The 19978-nt window shown below is 39.8% G+C and overlaps 1 protein-coding gene across 3 annotated transcripts in view; it reads right to left on the reverse strand.

The window, feature by feature from the left end:
* The window catches only part of Ppp2r5e (protein phosphatase 2 regulatory subunit B'epsilon), a 159589-nt gene that overhangs the window by 58103 nt on the left and 81508 nt on the right, over positions 1–19978 (reverse strand). For all 3 annotated transcript variants that reach the window (XM_031356244.1, XM_031356242.1, XM_031356243.1), the window contains one exon: positions 15635–15831. In XM_031356244.1, the coding sequence (XP_031212104.1) occupies positions 15635–15760 (126 nt within the window). In that variant the 5' untranslated portion in view covers positions 15761–15831. The remainder of the gene's footprint in view (positions 1–15634; positions 15832–19978) is intronic.

Consider the following 19978-nt stretch of genomic DNA (forward strand, 5'->3'; position numbering starts at 1 on the left):
TCTCTGCCTCTCTCTCTGCCTCTCTGCCTCTCTCTCTGCCTCTCTCTCTCTGCCTCTCTCTCTGCCTCTCTGCCTCTCTCTCTGCCTCTCTGCCTCTGCCTCCCACATGCTGGACTTGAAGGCGTGTACCACCACCACCACCAGGAAGAAAATGGGAAAATCTATAAGCAATTCATCAGCATTTCTCATAGGTGGCATTTTAAAAAGCAATTATATCAGAAGCAAAAAAAAATGAATATAAACATGACTTAAATCTCTAAATCAGATTTATCTAAACATATAAAACTATTTTCAAACATAATAAAACATACTAATATTGAACTAAGAACTAAAATTCTAACAAATTTGATGACATTAAAATAATATACATGCATATAAAATATGTTTACAGAAAATATACAAGAATATAAAGTGTCAAGTTACTTGTAATAACACCAAGTTTAAGAATTGTTAATGACACAATAATAATGATAAAATCTCTTTTGAATCCTGCCCTTTTAACTGATTAAGGATAAAAATCCCAAGGCATATTATGATACTGTTTAAAGAATTATCAGAAACAGTTAAACATTATAATATCAATGTTAAGTAATATTACCAATATACTTTTAATTTTCAAGACAAGAATTTTATAGAAGCTACTATTCCAACCATGTTAACTTGAATCAAACAAGATTTCCTAAGTGTCTACCACTGCCCTTGTTTATCCCAAGTACAAGTCTCACCAGCACCAATGACAGTCAGAATCATGGTGAAGCACACCCACATACATTCATAAAAGTTGTGAGACCTTTTACAACACCCACAAGTCTGTACATAGACTAAAAAGATTTCTAAAGACCTTGTGGTATATTCAGCATCACACTTCGAATCTAGATTACAGGTTTTCTAGATTCGAAGTGTGATGCTGAATATACCACAAGGTCTGTTATATCTTCTGAAGAGGCAGAAAGAACATCTTTAATGATTTTTTTTCAAAAACTCAAAGAGACACTTAATAAAAGAAAACAACAATTTAAAAAACTTTAAAAATATGGCATAGTCAGAAAATTTTAATATATAGACATTTCCAAAAGAGTATGAGATTTTTTAAGCAAGCAAACAAACAAACAAAAACAACACTTAAACACCTCCTCTTTTCCTAGCTTTACAATGAAAAAAATCTATTTTTACTTATATTACTGTTGTCAACTGTTTTATTTTGCCAGGTAACTAGAATATAGATAGCCTGGACTACAGTGAGACCCTATTTTCAAAAACCCAATTTTTAAAGGTTATTTCTGACTATATTGGTTATGTTAGGTTGTACATTATTTCTACAAAATTTAAAAAGAAACAAAAATGTGTTTTCATTGCTACCGTTCCTCCTGGAAATGTTTTGTGGTTCTTATAGTAAATCATTACAAATAGATTAAGCATATAATTGATTATTTATGCAAATAATTTAGCCCCTTTATATTCTGGGTGTCAGAAGGATGAGAGTCCTGTCAACTAAAAAGGAAAAGGAAACATGTCCTGAAGGGTCAAGAACAGGAAGCTAAAAACTCAGAATACAGACCAAATGTAAGCACAAAGGAAACATGTCAACATTTCATTATAAAAGACCAACGGGAGAAACTGAGCAAAGGCAACAACAAGAAGCCCCTAAGACAGAAAAGGAGATGAGATGGTGGAGGGGAGAGAGAAGAAAAGATGACATTTAGGCAAGACCTTCTCTATATACGGTGATTTCCAATGCCTAGTCTATCAAAGTTTACAGAGGGCAGTCTTTATATAGCAGAAATGAAAAAAAACAAAACAAGCACTCATTCAATAGTGGAAAATCTGATCTCTAGCACAGGGCATGGAAATGTGCACACAAATTTAGACAAGAGTATAAACAGTGAAAAAGAAAAATATAACATGTGTAATAATGAAATATTCTTATGAAGCTGAAAAATCTAAAGCTATCTTAAGAACTTAGATGCATGTTATTTATATACTGAATGAAAGCAGACCCATCAATATGCATATATATATGTTTGCATGTGTGTATATGTGTGTGTATATACCATTTAGATAACGTTGGTAACTATGTAAAACTAAACAGCATTATTGTGAGATCCATACCTGTGCTCTAACCCTCTCTGTACCACATACAGTCTTACTTTAAATGGGGCCACTGAGGTTTGTGGGTTTGTCTGGACTGAGACTGGCTGGGCTGATTTCTTTCTACCCCAATGCCCTGGAAACTCCCCTCTGAATCTTTTCTCTGGCACTGACTGATGCTCCAGAGAAAGGGTAATCTGAAAGCTGGGGAAGATGCTTGTGGATTTTCTTATTCAAAGTAGTCCCCAGAAGACCCACTTCTCTCAGTAGCGCCGACAGTCCCCAAGTAATAGTTCTTTCCAGTTCTAGCATCTCTGGGAAGGCAACCTTGTTTTGAGGGAAAATCAATTCACTGCCTGGTTTAGAGAGGCATAGAACCAGGAATCATGGCTTCTTCTATAAATTTTGCTCCAGAAGCACCAAGCCTCCTTTGTTTGAGATGTTTTTGTGCAGCCCCCTTGTTAAAAGGTGTGACTTAGAGCATTTCCACGGCACCTTTGCCATGGCTTTACAGCCACCTTTCTCTGATCAATCAAGGTAGTGAAAGAACTTCAACAGCTACCCAGCTTCCAAAACGATGATGTCCTCATATGTCTTTATTTTCATAAATTTAGTTGAGACTCTAAGTGGTAAAGGAAATAAACTATACACATGCTCAATTTATTTACTAAAAAGTCAGCAACTAATTTCCTATCAAATTATTTCTTCCATCCTCTAATCATTTCTGCTAATTCAATAATTTAATTTTTTATACAAGTATATCAATCCTTTTTTATTTGGAAAGAATCCAATGAAACAGCAAGAAACCCAAATGACAGCTGCTCGAATCTTGGCCAAGGCAAAATGAGAGCCCCACATAAGCGCCTGCCTCCCAAGTGCACTGATCTCAGTATGAAGCAAAGTAGAACACTAAAGATCATTCAGAGTCTGCAGATGAACACAGAATTCAAATGAATGGATTCAAGCCACCCTCTCAATAAATGAACAAGTCCACACATCTTAAGGGGAAAGTTAGCACCAGAAGTCAAGGCAGAGAATGCTTCACCCTCGGCTTTCTGTCACCATTTCCACCTTGGCCTGTGGCTATCCTTAGTTACTCCATTTCCAGTCCAGAACATCTCTGACATCATCTCAAACTGGGCCTGCTCAGAACCAAACTGTTTCACTGGCCCCCACTTACACTGAGAGGGTGCCACTCCTATCTTCTTACTCTTCTAGTGGGTTGCTACTCTTTGGGCCTTTTGGAGGTGTCCCTGATTTTATACAATTATTAAATTCATCAAACTTGCACTACCTAAAATGTTAAGTATGTTTATATTTGAGGTTTTAAAGGGAAAGGGAAAGACTGAGATGAAATTGGTTTTAAAAAAAAAAAAGTGATGAGTATCCAAACTTAAACAATGATGATCTGTGATGAGCATAAGCAAACAAATATAGGAAGACATTTTTCATAAATATTTTCTCCATTTCCTTTCTCTCCATACCTATCTGACAAGATCAAGACAACAGTACTCAACTACCCACCACCATGTCCTAAACTGCTTGCCTCACCCTCCTTAGAAGAGCAAAGACCTTCTTCACAGAGACTGGAAAAAAGCAAAAGCATACTTCCATCTCACGTGCTATTCAAGAGCACCTGTGACTCTTGCCCAACTCTGTCCTCCTAGCTTGCTCTGCTCTCTGCAATCTAGACCCGCCCTGACTTTCCTACTACCCACAAGTCCAACTACAAACCCTCTACTATGGTCAGCTTCTATTTCAAGATTAAACGTCATTCAAAACACAGGGCATCTTTTTACCTGATGAAATGGTTACAGGGATATTGAAATAATTATCTAGAATGAGATCCTCACACAAAAACATCACAGGGAAATCAATTTCAAGAGATGACCATATTACGTTCTCTCCAAAAGTGGAAATGTAGCAGTAAATCCCAAAGTGAAGACTGTTGATATTAAATCTTAGAATCCAAAAATAGAGGTGTAAACACCGCAGCAGTCAGTGCTCACTCTGTATAAACACAGCACAGACCCTTACACCACTGGCGTCTACAGACAAGTCCCATCCCCATTTCCCTCGCTCCACCGTCAGGCAAGCAAGCGTCATAAGAAAGGCTTTATTCAACCTGGTGATTTCTGAGAGCCAAAACCTACAAACAGATACAACAATCTGGCTTAAATGTGAGGCTTTTTTGAGACCATAAACGCTGAACAACTGCTTTGAATAATGGGAATTCAAAATCAGCTAACACTATGAGTAAGTTTTTAAATTTTAAAAGGTCTCTGAACTTTAAAATTTTAAAAAGCACCACAAAACACACACTACTCCTGATGTACATTTCTAGCCATGGTACTTGCTCCCACTTAAAAACACTGTGTTGTGCTGGAGAGATGGCTCAATGGCTGCTCTTCCAGAGCACCTGGGTTCAACTGCAAGCATCCACGTGGTGCTCATAACCATCTGGAATTCCAGTTCCAGAGGATTTGATGGCCTCTGTGGGGTACAGCATGCATGCATAGTCATATACATAAAATTAAAATATGTAAATCAAGGAAGGAAGGAAGAAAGGAAGGAAGGAAAGAAGGGAGGGAGGGAGGGAAGAAGGGAGGGAGGGGAAGCCACCATGCTAATGAAGAAACACTACCAAACTGTCATCATCTCCCCTCTATGCCTGTGCCCCTATTTCATAGGCTCTGTGACCTTTCATTAGTAAAACACTGAAACCAGCTTAGGAGTCATCAATACACAGCAGACTTAAATCTAACCACACAGATCCTGCCTGTAGATGACAGTCCTCCTTAGCCTAGAACTACTGCCTAGACAGACTAGGTAGAGCTGATGCTGGCTGGCTTCACCAGTATGAGAGAGAGGGGATGTAGATATTAGCTCCTCTGAAGGAAACCCAGAGAAGGTTCTAGGGCTCATACATTATTTAATCATTACTACCTTATAATTTTTCTTACTTCCTACTCTGCTATTAAGAACAACACAAATTTAAATTAAAAAAAAGTAAGCTCCATTTCCCAGCACCTCTATCATCTAATCGTAACAAACAAGTTTTTTTAAAAAGGAAAACGGCACAGGCTATCAAAAGGAAATACAATTAGTCCAGACAGTGTTCTACCTCGCTCTCCTACAAGGCCCAACTTCTACACGGAGAACAATTCACAATATTTCAAAACTGTTCTTTAATAAAATCTTCTATTACCTAGAACTATCTTTTCCACTATGGCTTGCTCAGTCATTTTATTGAAGTCTACTTGCTCTCCAGCTTATCAATGCTCATAACAGTCCTAATTTTGCTCAAAAGTATCTTTTCTTTTTTTTTTTTTTTAATCAAGACAGGGTTTCTCTGTGTAGCCCTGGCTGTCCTGGAACTCACTCTGTAGACCAGGCTGGCCTCAAACTCAGAAATCTGCCTGCTTCTACCTCCCAAGTGCTGGGTTATTAAAAGTATGCGCCACCACTACCCTGCCAAAAGCATCTTTCTTGTATGTGTGGTCCCGTGCCCATTCACCACTGGCCTCGAGTGAGGACACATCCTCTTTTCTCATTCCCATTGCTTCTAGCCCTTGGGTGGACACTGGGTCTGTGCTTTCACTCTCAAAGTCCCTTATCTTCTCGCCACACTGCAGGGGAACCTCACAAGTCACTGGATAGCACATTTCATCTTCTTTTAGTTTATAAATCAGGTTTGGCTTTAAATATTGGTCAGTAGCCAGCTACCTCCTGGAAATGATCTGCTCATTCTTTTCCAGCCAAATTTTTGCCCCTGGCATTACAGTCTCTGAGAACTCCACTCCCGAGGACACGTGTTTTCTCTGCTTCTTCCTGTTAATCAGCTGTGTGCAGGCAGCTTTCCTCTTGTAGAATCAATCCTCCCCTCCTTTTCGCTCCCTTCCTCCAGCCTCTCTCCCATCTCCCAGCAAAGAAATAACTACACTGTAGAAACGCCAAAAGCTAGAGCTGTTAACGACACTGTTCGTTTAAGATCCTCTTATGCATGCCTCAACAGCCCATCTTCTTGATGGCCACTGCTATCCCTGTAAACTACATGTTCACTTGCAAGATTGAAAAGTTGGGGGAAAGCCACTAAACTCTGAATGCAGTATTCTCACCCTGCACAGCTCTGCTGCCAGGCCTACAAAGGAGGGCTGGAGACAGACGAGGAGGAAACTCAGTTTAGGGGGAGGCTTATTGGATATCAGTGACTGGCAAGTCACACCTCTCAAAGAATATTAAGCATACTGAAAACCCTGAACAACCTTAATTTAAAGCAGGCTGGAAGGAATATAGCTTGAAAACTAAGCAAATAGTTAATTCCTAAGTAAAAAAAACTTCTTTAATTAAAAGATTTAAAATTAATCACAGTTTAAATCCCTTCCAAACCCCGTAAGAATTCTTGAGGGGCAATAAATTATTAAGACAGGAAATGCATAAATATACAATTATATTAAGAAATATTTAGGTGACTTAGGAGGAAGCTGAAAATGGAAGTAAAAAGTCAATATGATCAAGACATATTCTAACTATGCATGAATTTTTTTTTAAATGAGCAAAAGTTTTTGCTATGAAAAAATGAACACTCGGAGCTGATGAGATGGCTCAATGGGTAAGAGCACTGACTGCTCTTCCAAAGGTCCTGAGTTCAAATCCCAGCAACCACATGGTGGCTCACAACCATCCATAATAAGATCTGACGCCCTTATTGGGTACATCTGAAGTCAGCTACAGTGTACTTATATATAATAATAAATCTTTGTGAACACTCAGCTACATAATCCACATATCATCTGCCTTTGTCAGAACTAACTAAAGATACGAGAAAAGACTTCAGAATCTTTGGATTTGGGGCTGGAGAGATGGCTCAGTGGTTTAGACCACTGGTTGCCTGCTCCTCCAGCGGTCCTGAGTTCAATTTCCAGCAGTCACATGATGTCTCCCAATGGCCTATGACTGTAATCCCCTGTGATTCAATGTCCTCTTTTGGTGTGCAAACATGCAGACAAAACAGCCATATATATAAATAATCTTTTAAAAAAAAATCTTTAGATTTAGAAAAGTTCAAGGGAACAGGCATAGTGGCACATACCTTTAACCCTAGCACTCAGTAAGCATAGACAGGTGGATCTCTGAGTTTGAGGCCAGCCTGATCTACAGAGTTAGTTCCAGGATAGCCAGGACTATACAGAAAAACCCTGTCCCAGAAAAAAAATAAATAAAACAAGAAAGAAAAGCTCAAGAGGAAAAAAAAAACATTGTGTAGAGGAAGCACACACACAAATACATACATACATACATATTGATATATATATATCAATAAATATAAATATGTATAACTATAAACAACAACCTACCCAAACTGACATTAAGGCACAGTTGCTCCCAGAAGCAAGAGGTTTTTAAATGAAAGTTCCAGTGCCAAGGGTGGGCTACGACCATTGGTCAGGGAGGCACCTGTGGCCCCCAAAACAATCTAGACAATTATAATTGCTATTGTTGCCCATCTGGTAGACCACAAAGAAAGCAAACTAGATGTGTCCTGGAAGCTCTCTCCCTGCTGCCTACACTTCATAGTATCAGAGGGTACTATGTAGGATACTAGGGGAGAATAGGCAACAATGGTCTTGCTCAGCTGTAGACCCTGTGTGCAGCATTACTGTCCAGCCCACAGGAGAAACCTTTAATGCAACAGTGGCAAGTCTGTCCTAATGGTAGCCAGCCTCTTTCTGGTTGGATCTGTTGCTAGCTCTACAGTGCGGAATCCATATCTGCGGCCATAAATCCCAATCAAAAGCCATAGCTGGAGAAGTCATAGGCACTAGTGGGAAGCCATTATTGCTGTTTTAAAAAATGGACATGACTGTCAAACTGCCTTCAAAACAACTGTCTATGCCCTCAGAATAGTGCCACCAGAAGCTTTGGTCATGGAAGCTTCCTTCTGCAATGGTAAGTAGTAAGTGAAGAGACTGATAATTGGTCAAGCATTAAGAATAAATGACTAAGGCTGAAGCGATAGTTCAGTAGTTAAGAGCACTTGCTGGGTTCAGTTCCTATCATCTGTATGGTGGCTTATAACCATCTATAAGTCCAATATCAGGGCACCCAATACCCTTTTCTGACTTCTGCAGACACCAGGCACAAACTATATATACAAACATATATGTAGTAAAACATTAATACACATCAACCTAAAAAAAGGGAAGAAAAAGAAAGGGAAAAATATAAAAGAATAAATGACTAGGGCTAGAGAGATGGCTCAGCAGTTAATAGTTTGTTCTGCTCTTCTAAAAGATCCAAGTTTGATTCCCAGCACTTGTGTTAGGCAGCTCACTCTCCTGTAACTTCAGCTTCCAAGGATCCAATAGTCTCTTCTGGCCTCCTCAGTCACCTTCATTTTATATATACAAAGCTCTACACAGACAGACAGACACACACACACACACACACACACACACAGACACAAATGCATGCACAGACACACCTTTAAAAATAAAGATTTATTATTTATTTTTATATGCGTGGGTATTTTGCTTTCATATGCATCTGTGCCCCATGCATGTGCAGTTAGTTGCCCTCGGAGGTCAGAGGAAGGTATCAGATCCCCCAGGACTGGAATCACAGAAGGTTATCAGGCACCATGTCTTCTTACACCGTGGGTAAGCAGTCAGTGCTCTTAACCACTGAGCCATCTTTCCAGCCACAATATTTTTTAAAGGATAAATGACTGCTATAAACAGGACATCTGAATCACCTCCTCCAAGATTCAGGAGTCATCAAAGGAGGAATAGGAAGTAACAGCTGATGGAGGAAGAAGACATTTCCTTCAATGGTACACCAATGGTGAGATGCCCAGGAACCTGCAAACAAATCCCTATATCCTGTCCACTCTCCTGTCACAACTCACGTGACATGCCCTGGATCCCCATGCCCAGCAAAAGGAAAAAGACATGAAGGCAAAGTGGGAAGAGGATCAGCAGAAAGGGGAACAAGGGAGAATAACAGAAAGCAGGAATGAGCATGATTAAAATAGGTAAATGCGAGGCTGGTGAGATGGCTCAGCGGGTAAGAGCACCTACTGCTCTTCCAAAGGCCCTGAGTTCAAATCCCAGCAACCACATGGTGGCTCACAACCACCTGTAATGAGATCTGATGCCCTCTTCTGGTATGTCTGAAGACAGCTACAGTGTACTTACTTATAACAATAAATAAATCTTTAAAAAGGTAAATGTGTGAAAATGCTATAATGAAACTGAATTGATGCATGCTAATAAAAACATTCAAACAGAAAATCTGAACTCTACACATGGTATAACTCGTGTGTGTGTGTGTGTGTGTGTGTGTGTGTGTGTGTGTGTACACAACATTGAATACATGACCAAAAGTCTTCCCATGTGAGCTGGAGGTGCAGTTTCAGTGGGGAAAGTGCAGTTTAGCATGCAGAAGGTTCTAGGTTCCATCCCCAGCAAAGGCAGAGAAAGACCTCTTCACAGAGCAGGGCCACGCCCAGGTGATTCTACTGGTGAAGTCATTCTGACAGCTGTATTTAACAGCTTTAGTTGCTGATATAAAGTGAAAGAGACAGCTCCTCCCAAAGTTCATGTTTGCATGTTCTCACCTAGGCATCTAATGTAGATGGTTAATGTACATATGGCAAAATCAAATTTAAGTTATTTAGGACTCTTTCCTTACACACACACACACACACACACACACACACACACACACAAAATACATAGAACACACAGACACAAAAATTGCAGTCAATATCAGAGAGCTCAGTGACCTCATGAAACAAATATATGGGTTCTCCAAGACAACAAATATTACTAAGGGAACATTAAGTAGAGAAGCACAGGGTGACAGCTTAAGGAAAAGGCAAAATACCTATTAGTTTCTGTTCCTCTGACAAATGGCAAACACTAACATCTGCCTCTGGCCTTGCCTAGTCAATTCTTCCCGATATTTCTAAAAATGTCTTCTGGTGATCTTCAATATTATAACCTAAGCTCTCTCCTATGTGCCAAGAACTTGTACATTTCAAATCTGCTCATGAGGTCTTCCTTCTGGGGTGCTTCGACACAAGTATCTTGAACTTACCCTTCTTAAAATTTCCCAGTAACTTGAGTCAGCAAACACCTCTCATATGCCTCCAAAGCAAACTCCAGCCAGGACATGAGTACATTCTCTTATCAAATGCAAGAACACGACAAACGACAAGTTCTTACATTCTCATGTTTCTTACCATTCCCAATGCTACATTTAATTAGTCAATGCTACATTAATAACAAGAAATCCTCTATCAATTAGTCAATAGGAACACAGTAAAGTTAGCAAAGCATCCAAACTTATGTATAGGCAGACTCTGAAGACCTTAACTGAGAATTCCTAATTCTCCACAAAACTATATTATTCTATTAAGAAGTTAACCATAGCTATAATTTTTTCAGTTAAATCAAAGTATATATATTTTTAAAAAGAGCATTTAGATAACCAAGTGACACGATATAATGTGAAAGCAGAAGAAAATATTAGCAGTGGCCGAGAAATAATATGAAAGACTCAAGGAAAGATCCCAATAGAAATAAAAGACTTTTCAATATAATTTATACTAAAGCTACATTAATTCTGAAACATATATCCTCAATCTGCAGTATTCAGAGATTTAATCACACAGTGGGAACAACACAGGCTTGAAACCAAGACTAGTCAAGTCATAAAGGCAAAATATAAAAATAATAATGGTAGTAACCATATGATGAAGTTGTATGTTTTTTACAGAAAAATGGTAAGATTTTACTGAAATGAAGCCAGCATATCTTAGGTCCCACTGCAGTCTGAGAAATCACTGTCACATGGTCTCAACTCCTCATTCTGCCTACTGCTCAACCAGCTTGCTCCCACCTGGACCATGGCACAGACAATATGAAGCCCCATCTCTGTCCCTGCCTCCAGCCTGCCTCCATACTGGTAACAACTAGTTCTATATGTACCTTTTCTATATGGCCTCCATCAACAACTACAGCAAAATCTCCACTCCTCAGCGTCCAACCAAAACCTGTTCTCCCTACTGCTGTACCGCAACAGAAGCCACACAAGGAGCACAGCCACCTTACACCATGAGGGCCACACATCACAGCCAGCTAATCTCCCTCTTCTCCCAAAAGAGCCAAACAAACACAGAGTGGCTTCACAAACAGTTTGAGGTGAATCTCAAAAGTTCAACCTTCCTTCCTTCTCTACCATATCACCTGGCTGCACGTCTCTCTAACCTCACACTCCGCTACTGATCCTGCCTTCACCACACTATCTGTTCTACTGCCATTAAAATATCAATGCCACCATCACTCCTCTACCTCAAGCCTGAAGTAGACCCCCACTGTCTATAAAGTACTTGCACAAACTGACATGTATTATTAACACATTCAGCTTCCAAAATTAACATGTTCCCACAATAAGCGCATGCACACACACAGAGACACAGGCACACATGCACATAAACACACACTGTTAGTGCTATTACAACACAGCACTGTATCCCCTGTATGTAAATGGTTTCAGAATTCTCTGGTAGTTCAGCCACCTGGAAAATCTTTTTATACCCTACTAAGGCTTTACACATTCTGGATAGTCTGCCATGAACACCCTACCAAACCTTCTCTCTTCCTTACTTAATAAATAATTCTATCAGTATGACATCTTTTAATTTGTTTACATTACACTTTCAACAGTTGGCAAAAAACCACCAATTTTTTAGTTATCAAAAAATAAGCATACAAGCTGGCTATGGTGTCATACAAGCTGGCTGTGGTGTCATACAATCTGGTTGTGGTGTCATACAAGCTGGCTGTGTTGTCATACAAGCTGGCTATGTTGTCATACAAGCTGGCTATGGTGTCATACAAGCTGGCTATGGTGCCATACAAGCTGGTTATGATGTCATACAAGCTGGCTATGATGTCATACAAGCTGACTATGTTGTCATACAAGCTGGCTATGGTGTCATATGCATGTAACCTTGGCACTGGGAAGAAGCTATGGCATGGAGATCATAAACTGAGACTGGCTTAGGCTACAGAGTAGTAAGTACTTGGCCAGCCTACACTACACACAAAGGTCTTGTCTCAAACAAATTAACCAAAGGCTGGGAATAGAAATCAGCGTTGGAATGTTCACCTAGAATTCATAATGTCCTGGGATTGACACTCAACACCACCATTTTTTCTTTTAAAGTAAAAGCATGGCATTAAGTTATTCAATAAATACTACCTAGAATTAATGAAGCCAGTGCTTTTACCCTTTCACCAACAAAACTACTTCCCACATTTTGGAGTACCCTCAAATGAATTATTTTTAGAAAAGACATGCAAATACAAAGAATATAAAATAAACACAGTTCAAATTTATACATAAATAAAAATGAAGAGGTTAAAGATCTAAAATTCTAAGAAATATTTCAAATGGATACATGCAACAGTACCAAAAAGACAGATTAGTATTAGTATAGTATGTACATGTGTGTGTGTGTGTGTGTGTGTGTGTGTATGTATGTGCGCCATAAAGACAAAAGCTTAACTCTAGAGACAATACAGAACAGAAAATAGCAAAACCCAAAGCAAGTTAGGTCCTGATACCTTTTTTCTATAACAGAAGACACACAAAATTACAAAACAGACCACTTACTTAAGTAAGCAACTGCTTTGGAAAGTGATTAGTAAATAATATGGACATTTCAGAACTGGAAGGATCTGTGATATCATCAGTTCCCTCCGTTAACAATATGAGAAACTGAGGCTTGAAAGAAAAATGAATTAACAAAGTCTTGTTGCTAGTTAAGATGAGTAATAAGGCAGTAACTTCCATGTGCCCTCCCTATGGCTCTTTCTCCTATAAACATTCTCTTCTCCTGAAGGTAAATTGTATGTTATATTGTTGAATGTATTTACATATAAAATGTTTCTCTTTCATTCTAGTAGCCTGTGGGTGGTACTCAGACTTAGCTTAGATGGTAAAAATGACTTCCCCAACTCATCACTTACTTTCTCTCTACTTCATTGTCCCTTACAAGAAAACTAATTCTCTAAGTACATGTCCCAACAAGTTAACTAAGCTTTTGGTATTACGGCTGACACCATACCATGTCATTGTGATTCATTACTCAGCCTTGTTTGTAAAACCACCTAGCATATTTCATTAGCATTTCATTAAAAACACTACCACTTCCTCATTCTGGAGAAGTAATTTCATTTCACAATAACAAGAAAGAGGAGTGAGTAGGGACGGTGACTACTTATCAGGTAGGATCATCCTTGAGCTACAAAATTTGAGAGAAACTGAGACAATGAAACAGAATACATCTAGCTGATAGAGAATGTAAAATCTACAAACATGGACCATGCAAATTCAAACACCTAATAGCAAAGTATAACAATGCTACTTAAACGTCTGCCATGTGTTAGCGACTATTCTAGGAGATTTACACACATTATTGCTATCTACACAACCCTCCCCCCTCAAGGGAGTTATGACACAAGGAGATAAGCAGGACCAGAATTTGTACACATAAGGACCTTAGAGGTGGCAAAATATGGGAGGAGTACCAAGGTGGCCTTTGGCTCTGGGCCTTCTTATAAAGCAGTAGTAAGCACAGTTAGCCTGTGCACACATGCATGTATGTTGTTCATACATTGGTGAACATGTTGTTCACCAATGTGTGAACAACAGCCATTTATTTAGGAAGGGCTCTCAGTATCATATGAAACTGATTCACAGTGATAAAGCAAGTGAGTATGGCCAAAAGTGGCCATTGAGCCCAGGAGGGTTCACTTTCTACTCTAACATATATTCTATAAATAGTCCAGATTACATAAGTACCATGAGCAAATGAGTCATTAGCAAATTTTATAAATTACATATAAAAATAAATATATATCTGAGAACTCTACATAAAGCTGACTTTCAAGTAAGGATGCTACATATTCAAAGCTGCCTAAAGCGGTGCTCAAGAATGTCTTAAAACAAATATAATGGCTTAAAGGCAAAGGGAATGTAGGCCACAAAGCAATGGACTCTCTTAGGAAACTAAAGCTGGTTTAGGATAAGCTGATTCACAAAAATGGAAGAGTTTTTTGCATTATGTTAAATACTAGGTTTAATGACTTGATGTAATTGAATGATAGACTATCTTCATCATAATTTCAGAGCCTGAAATCAGTTAGGCTCAGCTAAGAGGTATTTCAGAGCCTACTAAGATATGCAGGACAATTCCTCTCTAGGATACCCAGCTCTTATTGGAAAAATTAGATGCATGTGTGGAAGAATAAAAGCAGCATATACCATACGAGTGGGCTACCAAGAAGCAGAGAAATAAAGGAAGGAGAAAGCCCTGGGTTTGTCAGAAACAGTGGCCCTGTAAGCCAGCCCACTAGGGAAAACAAGAATAAGAATTAGGGGCCAGACCCTACATGAAGGGGCAAAATGGGAAGGGAGGGAGAACAAATGCTGACAAAGATATGGGGCAATGGAACGCTCATTTCTGGCAGGAAGCCACTCTGGGCGTTAAGTTTGTCAGTGACTTACAAAATACTTAAAGTAAGAGCCGTGAATTATAGTCCTCATAATCTATCCAAAGTACTTGAAAATGTATGCCTCCCACAAATGTGCAGATTTCCAGAGGTGCTTTAGTTATAACACCATATATCTGTTTTCATTCCCTTCAGATGTACATATGGATATCACACATCAATCCCAAGCTCATCTCTCAAAGTTCTTATAGACAGTGAGCAGGCATTCCTTGTGCCTGTTCCTCTACTGGGCTTCCCATGATGCTCAGCCCCTTAAACCTCTGTAGCTGCATAGCCTCCTCCATTGTTCCCGATGTCCTCCCTAAACAACACTCTCTCAATCTACAATCTTCTAGGATGCTAAGGAAGGCAACCACATCACAGAAACCTAACGGTCAGATTTCAGCGCAATTTTTAAAAAGCTAATGTAATTATTGACACAGTACAAACATAATTGCTTGTATTATACAAAGAATATTTCTTCCTGCAAATCCTAAGGACCACACACAGTGCTATTGTTCTAACATCATAAAAGGCATTACTTCTGACTTCAAGGAAATTTACAGAAAGAAAGATTCATTATAAAGCCAAGAGAGGCCTTAACCATATTCTCTATGTCATAATTTTATTAAGTATGATGCCATTTCTAATATGCCAAAACGTAAGGTGGTGCGGGTTAAGATACTCGACAGGTTTGAATCGTTTCAATCAGATCTAAAACTGGTTGATTCTCTCGTGTCTTTGCAGAGATCCATGGCACCCTGGCCCTCAGCTTCACACTCTGAGGCTACTCCTTCAACGCTGCAGTTGGTGGGATGGTCTGGGTTTCATCGTCGTGAAATCGTGCTCTTCAAATCCTAGTGCTGCGTTGACTGCTGGCATTTGTTTGTGTAGGAGACCTCGGTGACCTCACTGCAATCAATACACCCATGAGTGGCTATGGAAGATGCTTAAAAGTGTCAGCGGCGAAAAAGGAAACTCACCATTCTAACTACTTCAGGGTAAGTCTGCTCTGTCAGACAGCCTCTGCTTATTGTAATGTAGTCCACCAGTTCATTAAGAGTGGAGCGCTTGTATTCTTTCATTTTAAGATCAGATAGCGTGTCCATGAAGTCAAAAATGACACAGCACTGCTGAAGTTTCTTTAGGAACAGTTCAGGCTGCTCTGAGGTTGGAACGTCTAAGAAAAAAAGAGGAAATGGTATAAGTCTGTCATCAATTTCTAGGCAACAGGAATTCTCTGTGAAAGTTACTTCAAAAGCAAACTCAAAAGAACAAAACAACAGTGTTCTTGTTACCATCATACATAGGTAGAGTCACAGTAAGTACCACATCTGAGACCTCATGTCTGAAAGCACCACACAAGTGACTTCGTTTGCTGAAGACTGACTAAATCCTAGGAGCCATCTGCAGGTTAAAGCAACATTTAGTCCACAACACCCAGTGTATCCTTAATATCCAAAAACCACTGAGAAAGGCCAAATTTGCCCTTACAAAGTAAAGCCACACACTTTCAGTTAGTTTAAATTCATTTACTAAAAGATTTCAAAACAGAAATGTCAGTCTATTTATTTCATATTGACATCCTTGGTGTTTAAATCATAGCTGCTTGTAGGTTTTGTTTTTTATTTGTTCTGTTTTTGGTTTATTTTGGTTTGGGCCCCATAAAGTTGCTTAGTCAAAGAAACTTGGAAAACCAACCAAATGAAATAATGTCAACCAGTTCAGCAATGCTGGGGAGAGCTCTGCTGGGAAAGTGCTTTCCACACAGTCATGAGGACCCAGGTTCCATCCCCACCAAAGAAAAGCCAGGCATGATAGTGCTCATCTGTAACCCAGTGCTGGGGAGGCAGAAAGGCAGGAGGATTCCTAAGGCCAGCCAGCCAGCCAGCCAGCCGGCCAGCCAGCCAGCCGGCCAGTCAGCCTAGTTTGATGCTGGGCCCTGGGTCCTTGTGAGATTCTGTCTTAAATAACAAGGTGAAGAAACATGCCCAAAGTTGACCTCTGGCCTGCATATGCACACACACACACACACACACACACACACACACACACACACACACACACGATACACATAAGTGAGAAGTGAAAATAGAAGAACCAGTTATACTTGGATATACTTGGATCTATATCTTTTGACCCATATTCTTCTTTAACATTGAGAAAACCCTACTAACATCTTTATTAAAATGTCTTCAGAAGGCCAGCAAATTGGCTAGTCAGGGAAAGGCATTTTTCACAAGCCTGGCAATCTTGGAACCCACATTTGTCTTCTGACCTCTACACGTGTGCTATGGAAAGCATGCATCCATCCATACATGCATGCACAAAAAATTAATAAAAGTAACTTTAAAATTGTTAAATGTTCTCAGAATAGGCATCTGTTCTTTTTAAACAAAGAGTAGATTAGGCCCCGGGGATACAGCTCAGCTGGTAGAGCACTTGCCTAACACTCACTGGGTCCTTGCTCCTAATCCCCAACAGTGCATAAAACTGGCTTATAATCCCTGCATTTAGGAACTGTAAGCAATAGAGACACAAGACTTCAAGAGCATCCTCAAGTTTGAAGCCAGCATAGGTTACATGAAACTCTTTAAAGAGGGTGTTGGGGTGGTGGCAAGATAGTTAAGCAGTTAAAGATGCTTATTACCAAGCCTGACTATCTGAGTCCAAATTCTAGGATCCACATGGTAGAAGGAGAGAGCTGACTCCAGAAAATAATTCTCTGACATCCACAGGTGTTATATGGAATGCATGTGCATGCACACACACTCAATAATTTTTGGGTTTGTCTTTAATGAAAAAATTGTCAGAAGTACAGAGAGTGTTTGTGGGGTTTTCAACTACAAATGGAATACCCATATCAACCTCCTTCCCTAAGGACCAGGGATCATTCAGGAAGAGGGGAGGGCAGAAAGATTCCAAAAGACAAGCATCAGAGAAGACCAGAGCAAAACTGTCTTCTGGACATGGCAGGACCCTGTACTCATAAACTCAGAGCAGCTGTGGATGTCTGCACAAAACCAAGCCAGTTAACAGTCTACATGGAGTAAGGAGGAGTTCAAAACCCTATAGAGGAGTTATCCAGGGCTGATAGCTTCTAGGGGAGGAAAAGCTGATTTTCTTTAAGGATGTGGCTCCTGGTGGGTGATCAAGAGGATGGCTCTACACCCAGAAGTATTGGAGCAGCACAAACTGAAATCCATAGGAAAATTTTAAAAGAGAGCCGGAAGTTAAGGTAAGGAAGTAGGGGTTGATCTGAGAGAGCTTGGAGGGAAGAATGAGGTGTGACTTGATCAAAATATATGTTATGAAAATCTCAATTAAAAAAAATATTTACAAACTACATAGGATAGATGGGAATGGTGGTACACACCTTCAGTCCCAGCACTGGGAAAACAGTTGCAATCGGATATCTGTGAGTTCAAGGTCAGCCTGGTCTACATAATGAGTTCTGGGACACCTGGGACTTTGAAGAGATCCTACCCCAAACAAACAAAACTAAATAAACAACAAAAACAACAAAAACCCTACATCAGAATGGAACTTGGGCGCAAGCTCTGCAGCCAGTCCCACAACACCCAGAGGAAGCTCCACTCCCAGGCACTCTGACACTCTCAGGATCAGAGGTGAGGAGGACCCAACATCTGTCCCAACACCAGGAGTAACTGGGACCAGTGTGAGCAGGCACACAGGAACTTCGCCAGCAGAGTGGCTCAGGTTCCTTCCAGTCTCTCTGGGCTGGTTTCCTGAGCAGACCTTGAGCCCAGGCTCCACAGCCAGTCCCACAACACCCAGAGGAAGCTGCTGCACTCCCACATGCCCTAACAAGTCCAGGGTCACAGGATCTCAGAATCACAGGATCACAGAGACAGCCTGACTCTGAGGAGTTCTGATACAACCAGGATCACAGGAAGGACTGACTCCACTCAGATTTAGCATGGGCAGGTAGGACTAGAGATAACCAGATGGCGCGGGGGAAGGAGGGCGCTGCAAGTGTAAGAAAATAACACAAACCAAGGTTACTTGGCATCATCAGAACCCAATTCTCCCACCATAGCAAGTCCTGGACACACCATCACACCGGAAACGCAAGATTCAGATCTAAAATCACATTATGATGATGATACAGGGCCTTAAGAAAGACATAAATAGCACCCTCAAAGAAATACAGGAGAACACAGGTAAAGAGCTAGAAGCTCTTAAAGAGGGAACACAAAAATCCCTTAAAGAACTACAGGAAAACACAATCAAACAAGTGAAGGACATGAGCAAAACCATACAGAATCTAAAAATGGAAATAGAAACAATAAACAAATCAGAAAGAGAAACAACCCTGGAGATACAAAACCTAGGAAAGAAATCAGGAGTCATAGATGCAAGCATCACCAACAGAATACAAGAGATAGAAGAGAGAATCTCAGGGGCAGAAGACACCATAGAAAACATTGACACAACAGTCAAAGAAAATGCAAAAAGCAAAAAGCTCCTAACCCAAAACACCCAGGAAATCCAGGACACAATGAGAAAACTAAACCTAAGGATAATAGGTATAGAAGAAAGTGAAGACTCTCAATGTAATGGGCCAACAAAATTATAGAAGAAAACTTTCCTAACCTTAAGAAAGAAATGCCCATGAACATACAAGAAGCCTACAGAACTCTAAACAGACTGGACCAAAAAAGAAATTCCTCCCGTCACATAATAATCAAAACACCAAATGCACTAAACAAAGAAAGAATTTTAAAAGCAATAAGGGAAAAAAAGGCAAGTAACAAATAAAGGCAGGCCTGTCAGAATTACACCAGACTTCTCACCAGAGACTATGAAAGCTAGAAGATCCTGGGCAGATGTAATACAGACCCTACAAGAACACAAATCTCAGCCCAGGCTACTATACCCAGCAAAACTCTCAATTACCATAGATGCAGAAAACAAGATATTCCATGACAAAACCAAATTTACACAGTATCTTTCCACAAATCCAGCCCTACAAAGGATAATAGATGGAAAACATCAACATAAGGAGCAAAACTACATCCTAGAAGAAGCAAGAAAGTAATCTTTCAACAAATCCACACAAATCTAATTCCATCTCTTACAACAAAAACAACAGGAAGTGACAATTACCTTTTCTTAATATCTTAATATGAAAATTAATATTACCAACATATCCTATGCAATTGAAATCCAAAAATATGAGTAATTAGAAATTTGTTGATTGTCATCCAATGGCCCCTCTAATTTGGTAATTGGAAGAATAGGTTCAATATTGTACAATCTATATATACTTTCAGCTTGTTTGTGACAGTGTCTTGCTGTGTACA

Source organism: Mastomys coucha, unplaced genomic scaffold (assembly GCF_008632895.1).
Source record: "Mastomys coucha isolate ucsf_1 unplaced genomic scaffold, UCSF_Mcou_1 pScaffold6, whole genome shotgun sequence".
NCBI lineage: Eukaryota > Metazoa > Chordata > Mammalia > Rodentia > Muridae > Mastomys > Mastomys coucha.